Source organism: Apteryx mantelli, chromosome 4 (genome assembly GCF_036417845.1).
Source record: "Apteryx mantelli isolate bAptMan1 chromosome 4, bAptMan1.hap1, whole genome shotgun sequence".
NCBI classification, from domain to species: Eukaryota; Metazoa; Chordata; class Aves; order Apterygiformes; family Apterygidae; genus Apteryx; species Apteryx mantelli.
The window spans coordinates 11739233-11748354 of NC_089981.1; the positions used below are offsets into that span (position 1 = coordinate 11739233).

Here is a 9122-nt window from a genome sequence, read left to right on the forward strand (position 1 = left end):
GGAAAAGTCCCTAACTTTGCCCACTTCCTCTCTCGGCTTCACTTTGTGGGTTTGAAACTAATCTTGGCTTTTCTCAGTTTCAGTGTTTCCTGTGGATGCTTGATCCCTTTGTGCCTGCACGAGCCTTTCTGATTATGCTGCAGATGGAAGTAGTTGGTAGATAACTTGGCTTAACTGAATCATTCTGCAGATTTGCTCACAGATCACCAAGACAAATGAGAAGACCTGGTTGTGATGTAATTCTGCAGGACTTAAAATGGTGCATTTTAACACCAGCTGACTGGGAATGTTTTGATGCTAGAAGGAAGCCCATACAGTGGATATTTTTATTAAAAGAGTGCCTGCTTTTGGCTGACCTTAAACTCTCTGTGAAGAGTTTAATCTGGTGGTTCCCAGACTTCTTTGACCAAAGGAACTCTGGTGGTCTGGGTGCATAAAGGCAAGCTAGAGACGTTACACTCTTTCTAAAGATGTAGGCTACTCATTTATTAGTGACACGTAATGCTCGATGGGTTGTAGCTGGAACACAGGGTGAACCAAAGAAGTCCCATGTTTATGCTGGAATGTGACCTTGTCTCGAATGAGAAACTGTATGGATGTAGAAATGCCTAGGGACAAGGAGCTCAGCCATAACCTAAAACAGGTGGATGGCATTACAAAAAGCTCTGCGCTACTTTCTGGCACCAAAAGGGATTATTCTCCAAAGGTCATTCTAACCTGGTGGTGCTAATTTGCTTAAGCTCCTCATAGTGAATGGAGGAAAAAAGGGTTCTGCAAAGGACCCTCATTTAGTCATTCTGAATCAGCCTATAGAGAGACTTATACTGGCTGTTGAAGGAGTTTAGTTAGATTAGCTTCATTAAGCTAAGTTAACCCTTGAAAGGATCACGCAGAGCGTATCAAAAATCACACTAGGTAAAATCAGTACAGTGCTGGGACAGAAGATCTCACAAGAGTCTTTCATTCTTCCTTCCTCTGATAGAAACAATGCTGAGATTTAGAACAATTTGAAATACTCCATTAAGTCATATGTGTATTTTTTTCCCCTCCATGATAGATAACCTTCCCAGAACTCGTTTTTCAGCCTGTGACATTTCATATTTACGTTTCAAAATGTATATACACAAGAGAGTTCTTTTCTCTGCATGTGGGTACATTTCCCTTCTAAACAAGAATTCGAAGATCATGTGTACTTATAAAACAAATCATCATTCTGAGCAATATTTCCAGGTATTCTTAAAGACACCCATTTTACAAAGATTGCTGTCAGGGACTTTGTCTACCCTGAGGGCAAACATGCTGCATTATCTGCCTTGTAGTGCCCAAGGTGAACACTCTGGCCTTGTCCTTAGTGCATGGAAGGCTACCAGCCATGGAGCCAGTCCTTCAAGATCCTGGAGGACCAGGATTAAGGAACATATCACAGAGTGCACCTATCTCTATGCCACCAAAGCCATGGTAGAAGCTTTGTACTGTGGAGAATTAAACAGCTGTGAAAAAAATACATGACAGAAACTAAACGCTTCATAAGCTTAATACTAATGCTATATCTTTCTTGGTTTGTATCCACTTCTGATATAGAACTCATTATTAATAATGAAAAAATGCTGATGAATCATGTGTCTGTCTTTATTTTCCCAGGTGTATAAGCTGTATATTGCATATTGGCACCCGTCTGATCAACATGGAGAATGTAAGCAGTGTGAAGGAATTCATTCTTCTGGGCCTTTCAAAGAACCAAGGGGTGCAGAAAATATGTTTTGTGGTGTTTTTGTTCTTCTATATTGTTACTGTGGCAGGAAATCTGCTCATCGTTGTCACTGTAGTTAGCAGTCAGCGTCTGAACTCCCCCATGTATTTCTTTCTCTGCCACCTGTCCATTGCAGATCTTTGCTTCTCTTCTGCCACAGCTCCCAGAATGATTGCTGACTTCCTTGTCAAAAAGAAAACCATTTCCTTTGGGGGTTGCATGACACAGCTATTTGGGTTTCATATCTTCGGCGGCGCTGAGATCTTCATCCTCACAGCGATGGCCTATGATCGCTACTTTGCCATATGCAGACCCCTGCACTACACCACCCTCATGACCAGGCGTGTGTGTGGCTGGATGGTGATGGGTTCATGGGTGGGGGGCTTTGTGCACTCCCTGGTGCAGACCCTCATAACCGTTAGCCTCCCTTTTTGCGGTCCCAACGAAACTGACCACTACTTCTGTGATGTCCATCCCCTACTGCAACTGGCCTGTACCGACACCTATGTTGCAGGCATCATTGTTGTTGCCAATACTGGAATGATTGCTTTGGTCTCTTTCTTCATCCTGGTCACGTCCTACATTGTCATTTTGTTATCCTTGAAAAGGCGAACGTCCGAAGGGCGATACAAAGCCCTCTCCACCTGTGGGTCCCACATTACTGTGGTGATTCTCTTCTTTGGGCCATGCACATTCACCTACATACACCCATCCAGCAATCTCTCGGAGGACAAGAGGGTAGCTGTGTTTTACAATGTCATCACGCCCATGCTGAACCCACTCATCTACACGCTGAGAAATGAGGAGATGAAAAGTGCCATGAGAAAACTGTGGAATAGAAAAGTTTGGCGTGAAAAGGGTGAGGTGTAGAACTGTGGTAACATTTTCTCAGGAGCTGAGAAAATCAAGTCTCTCTCACTATAATTCCATTTTGGAAAATTTACTGAAAGCTCCCTTTTGAAGAAAAGCTTGGTTTTAGCTGTTGCAGTAATTAGGAAGACACTGAAAGTTCATGTTTTGATTGGAATGGCATTGTAAACTCTGTGACTAGCAGGGATTCCCTTTATGTTCTCTTTTTGAATAGCACCGGCCCAGGACTGGGGCTTCCAAGCACTGCTGAGACACCAGCAAATAAATAAATGAATGCTATCAAAAATATTAAAATGTGTTGCAGGCAGAGCATTCCATTAGTCCGAGCTCTCCCAGGTGTAAACTTTCCGTCAGACAAACTCCATCTACTCTGTAATCTACTTAGCTAGGAAACGATGGCCCAAGGTGTCTGCAAGGCTGTTGGTCACCTGCTGCTGGAAGCAATTGTACCAAAGGCTTCCTTCTCCTTTACTTTGGAGTAAATGCCTTCTTAGGAGTACTGCATTGTCATATGCTGAATCCATGGGTTAGCAATTAAACTGCTGATATTAGATGCTGGCTGGGTCATTTGCTGATGCAGGTGATATGAGGAGAAGCTTCTCCCCTTCCCATTCCAGTGCAACTCTCTGCCTTTCTGCAGTAGTTCACCTATCACTAATGCCCTCCTTCCTAGCCATCCCCTCTGCCCTTCATCTCTGCCTCAGATTTTGCATTTTACTGTTTAGACTAATAGCGAATCAAAGATCCAAGTGAAAGATAAATTGCTCACCATAGGAAATTGTCGCCAGCAAAGAAAGCATTTGGGGGCAAAGAAAGCATTGGGGGGCACAATTTTATGTGTCAGTGAAAAAAAAGAGTTGTTTGGGAATAATTCCTGTACGCAGGATAACTCCTAGCCCAACAGGGGACATTTACAGGCCCAGGCAAAGGAAGAAACATGTATTCCAAGGGAATAGCTGGAACAGCTACTCCTGCAGGAGGGAAGAGAAGAAATGTGAAGATGGAAGATTAAATCATCTCAGAGCCAGTCACAGCTGCCACAGGGAGGTTAGTTGTAGCAGCTAAGGTTCTCCACAAGGACGAAGGAGCCACGAGGAGCCACGGGATCCTGACTCCTACCTTGCTAGGAGGAAAAGAGCAAATGAGCTGCGTGAGGGAGAAAGACATCTGTGTAATGCACTCTGAAAGTAACTAAAGCACTTTCTTTTTCCTTCCTTCACTTCACGTTCCCTATAAACACTTGCTTGCACTTGTGTTGCACCTTAACATGGCTTAAGTGTGATTCAAGATAAGAAGGTGTTGCCTGCACAGGAGAGCGGCAGATCTACGGACCAAACCCTGGGACAATGTCGCAAATGCTCTGGTTCCCCGAATGTCCTCTGCTCTATGCAGGGGGTGGCAGAGTGGGTTCCCATTTCACAGGCATGCACCAGTACACTGCGGACGTCTCAGTGTCTTCTCCTCACCGTGGTGGGTTATGTGGATGGCAGCCAGCAGGACGGAACTGGGATAAATCCTGATTCTCAAGGCTTAGAGGGATAGTGTCCCTCAGGCCTGGGCCAGCATGTCCCTCACCCAGCATTCACACTCTGTGGACACAGCTAAAGGTGGCACCATCCCCACCTGTTTGTAGCAGTCTAAATTCTTCATGCAATGAAGGACAGTTGTCTAGCTCAGCACCATTGTCAACAGAGAGGGACAGGCGCCTTCAGAGGTTGGTCTGTCTCACCCGGGGTGGGGCAGGTAGAAAGACAGATGGGGCCCACTGACCCCCTTCATACTGAAACTGCTGAGGGGTTAGGGCACATGGCCAGTTCAAGCTAAGGCTTATAATTTTAAAACTGTTTGTTTGATTGTTTTTTAATGTTTTGGGGAAGAACGCCATGATTTTTCTGATTTCTCTTCCGGCTGCCGGGTGCTAGCAGGCAACAGCGGGACCATAGCTTATGGAAGGTGTCAAAAACAACAACATTCGATTCCTCTACACATTGGCCCAGATTCTTAGAATGACTTAATATGAGGACTAAACAGCTGCTTCTATATTTTGCATTGCCTGAGTAAAAATACCTGGCAAGTAGTGAGGCCTGACCACAAACATTTTTAAAGTCTTGAAATAATTTCCTCGTTTACTTCTTGTTTCAAACTTGTACAGACCAGATGTCTAAGTGCCAACAGTCATATAGCACAGTTATGATACCTATTTCTGCTGCAAACGTGCAATGGTAAGAGCAAGTTAATAAGAAAGAAGAAAGCATATGTGAAATATTGGCTTAGAAAGGAAAAATATCTGAGACGTGTAAGAGACATCTTTACGCAAAAAATGTTTGATTGCAAGGGTAATGTGAACACAAACTCTTGCAAATGGTCAGCCATGACATTGATTTTAAATAGAAATGTTTCCAAAAGAAGCACATAGCTAGTACTAAATGAAGTCCATTTATCTGGACAGCATTGGAAAGCAAGCAAGAAAGCAAGCAAACCCCCACACAAGGTGACATGGTCTAGGTGATCACGCTCCAGAGTCACCCTGTAGAGATTACTCTAATAGCTGTCCAAAATATATATTTTAGCTCCCCGTCCACTGATTCTTTCTGACAAAGAAAACTTCACATGCCTCTGCGATCTCATTGCTTCTGGTAAGCTTGTGCTTCTGCTGTGCAATTTACTTGAAATATTTCTGCCACAACTTCCCCATCTGGAGAGAGAGAGAGAGAGAGAGAGAGAGAGAGAGAGTTGTTCTTGCAGATGCTCTTGGAAGTTGTTTTTGCAGAATGAGAAATGGAGCTAGACATTCAGGCTGTCCATTCCATCCCCTGTAGCTTTCAGCCCTGGCAGAGATGTGGACTGCTCTCGTGACACACAAGAAGCAGCTTGGAGCTGAGAGGTTTTGATGAAAGTGCCTGAAGTGCTCCGAGAGGTCATCAGAGGAGAATAGCAGGCAAACTGTTGGAGACTAGCAAATATAAACTGTGTAAGTTTTCTGATCTTGCTTCTTTGTTTTGTTCAAGCGTGACTATGAAATCCTGCCTTTGAAAAGAGGCATTACTGTTGAGTGACTTTTGTGAGATGCATTTTATTAAGTAGAAAGAACTTAATTTTTTTTTACCCTTTGTTTTAATTGGTGTCGTCTTTGCTTATTTTTCAGTTCTATGCCATTTCCAGAAATATCTGTCAAAAGGAAGTTTCTGGTGTTACAGAGTCAAGGAGTCAATAGGTAGCTGCAGCACTTCCTATGTACTCAATCTTAACTTTGGGATTAAGATCCCAAAGGACTTGCCAGTATTGTGGACATTGTTATGCAGCTCTTGCCGTCTATCTTTTCAGTGTAGAAACTGAACACTAGTGATACTTGCGTGCTGCACTAGAGTGCAGCAAAGGTGAATACAAGGGTGTTGGTGAGTAAAGGAGATTCAGCAGCGGTGTATTTATTACCCCGGGGCATCACAGGTGTGTTTATGGGGGTTTCCATGCCTAGTCCAGAACTTGGGCGAGGTGTACAAAAACCTTACTGACACATCGTTAATGCAGATTATCTCCAGTATTCACCCATGTACTGTAGGAAAGGTGGTCTGAGGAAATACAAGCCTGCTCTTTTGGAGACTGAGGTCGCAACCCAGAAACTCATGAGCAATAACTGGGACCAATCCACACAAGATGTAGCCCAGTACAGCACATATAGGACAATGACTCTCCTGCTTCAGGTTTCCTGGCATGCCTTGAACATGGTCTGATTTCACTTAGGGCGCCTTAAAGACAGTTTGTGCCTAAAGGCACATCTCTGCTAAACAGACATGAGGTAGGTGTCCACTTTACCTCCTCCAGAAGGATCTACACTGATAGTTGAAGTGATGTTAATTAGCCAGCTGCCTTGTGTCATGATGTGAATACTGATGGTAGCACAAAAATGCATGGACATTCTACCAGAGTCAGAGAGCAATAGCAAGGACTAGTTCTGTTGAATTCCTTCAGAGGGTTGAAAAAGAAGGTACGTTCACTGCTTGAGCAGAATTCCTTAGGGGATGACTGACGTGTTGAGACTCAAATGGTAACATGCACTATCCTTCTCAGTCAGTTTTTCATTTCCAAATCAACACTTCAAAAGTGAATGTTTAGGGAGCCTAGCAGCTAGTCTTCCCTTTTAAAAGGGGCAAAAATCAGAAATATGAATCTGGAGGATATTTCCACCAACTCCCTCAAATCAATAAACGGAGCTCGCTATTACACACTTCAGTAATACATTCTGAGTTAGGTATCAACTGTCACTCCTTGAGAGAAGCATTGACTTTGAAAGGAAACTTTCCCCAAAAGGCATAAAAGGGAATACACTGATATTGAACATACCAGTGATCGACATGGATGTGTACTGATAACACTGTGTTTCTAATGCCATCACAGGTGGCTTTATTCTGTGCTTCAGGTCCTGTCTACGTGACATATATGAAGAACAAGAACAATGTGATGGAGTTTGTCTTCCAGGGACTCACACAAGATGATGCATTAGCAAAAGTATGCTTCACATTCTTCTTAGTCTTCTATGCCACTGTTATTCTTGGAAACCTGCTTAGCATCAGCACTATACAGAACAGTCAACAGCTGGACTCTCCCGTGCACTTCTTCACGAGCTACTTGTCCTTTGTAGATATCAGTTACTCTGCTGTCACAGTTCCCAAACTCATTTATGACCTTCTTGCTGAAAAGAAGACCATCTCTTTTGTGGGCTGCATAGCACAGCTCTTTGGGGTCCATCTCAACCATGGGGAGGCAAAGAGAAGTGTTCAGGAGGGACTTTCCAGGAATGTTGTTCTATTTTTAGCATGGCTGTTCAGAATAGAACTGAAACTAAATTCAAAGTTTTATGTAGCTCTCATCTTTCTTTGGAAACTGTCAGTCAAAAGGATGTGAGCATACTGTCACCAGTCAAACACGAGCCTTTGGGGTGGTATTGTGGCTTTTACCTTTAGACACCTTAGAGCTGTGTAAGTCTCAGGTCTAGGCTTCTCCTGGCATTAAGAGGAATAACTAGGTATTTTGAGAGGTTATGCTTTCTCACTAGCTCCTACGAGCTTCGAAGAGTGGTGTCTGCTCACGTTTCTACACAAAAAAAAGTGATGGTGGTGCTAAGCTTCCAAGAGAAGGCAAATCCTTCAGTGTGGCACAGCACAAGCAGGTTTCATCTCACATATATTGGTGTGCTGACATGAGGTGCCTCAACTTGAGAGAGCTGCTGAAGACAGCAAGAGACCTTTGAGGGGACTGAGATTCATTGCATGGTAAAATAGGAGCATGAGAGGAGCAGGATGCTGCACTAGGTGTCTGCCTTACAGTGAAGGGTGACATACACTGTACTAGGCTTTCCAAGGCTCCCAGGAACACTGCTGGACACAGAGGTCATTCCCCGATGCCAGGCATTAACTAGGATTTTCATCAGTCTGTGCCAACCTGGTGTCTCTGGGAACGCTTCATTTAAAGGAGCTCTGCTAACACCTTTCCAAGGCCTTGACCTTATGTCATAGCTGAGCTTTGTAATCTATCAGAGCAGCAATCAGTGCAGAGAGAGGTGTGCAGACATGACTCATTGCTGTGCAGGGAAGCTCTTTGATGACAATCTACCTGTCTTTTTCTGGAAGAGTAGTAGTGTACATTGCTCTTCCCAGAGACCTGTAAACATACACAGTAAAGTAAAATGATGCCTGTGGTTTCTTCTCAAGCTATTTCCTTCCTGTGAGCTGGGAGTCCACTGAAAGAGACAATTTTGGACAACTCAGAAATCTGGTTTAAAAAGCTCACATCTCTGTCCGAAGATAAGGACAGGACAACATTGATACGTGTAAAAACTGTGAACTTCACATATCTGATGATACTTAACAATCAGAAACAAGAGATAAACCTTGAGCTTCAGGCTCTGCAGCAACAGAAAGATGACAACTAGCAGCACCAAAAGGCTACATTTTCACATTCTTTTTCCTGCATTTTGGGACCGTCAGGCCAGTGGGATAATAGTGCATATAGTCCAAATGCTTTTACTACCCCGTGTATATTCTAATTTTAGCGTTACTGAGATAAACGGCTTCTGAGACAGTGATGGCCTTTAATCATCACTACTTGATCAAAATTCATACTGAAGATAAGTTTTCTCCCCAGCCGTGTGTCTTTGGGCAGAAATAATGATGTTTCGCAGTCATATCAGCTCTCTGTAAAATATGCTGGCAGCCGTTTGAAGAAAAGAGACTTGTAAATTCCTTCTTTAGGGTGCCATAGATGATCACAGGGACACAATCTTTGCTATAGTTATGCACAGCTTTAAGGAGAGGAAGTCAGGGGAAATAACAGCCCTAACAGGCTTGCAGTGAAATGCAAAGGGAATCCGCAAGACCTCTTTCCATCCCCCTTTGACTGTAAGCCTTATGCAGAGGCAGGAACCTCTCGCCTGTCTGAGATTAATTCTGTCACTTTCAGCTCAATAAAGATTTCAACTCCTTCTGCCAACTGAGAGACAGCATTT

General features: G+C 43.6%; 1 protein-coding gene across 1 annotated transcript; it reads left to right on the plus strand.

Moving 5' to 3' along the window:
• Positions 1 to 1684: 1684 nt before the first annotated feature.
• On the plus strand, positions 1685 to 2587 carry LOC136992039 (olfactory receptor 4S2-like; the record flags this gene model as incomplete). The annotated part of the gene is made up of 1 exon (XM_067295721.1): positions 1685 to 2587. A coding segment is annotated over exon 1 (903 nt), but the record flags the coding sequence as incomplete, so codon positions are not given.
• Between the last annotated feature and the right edge of the window lie 6535 nt (positions 2588 to 9122).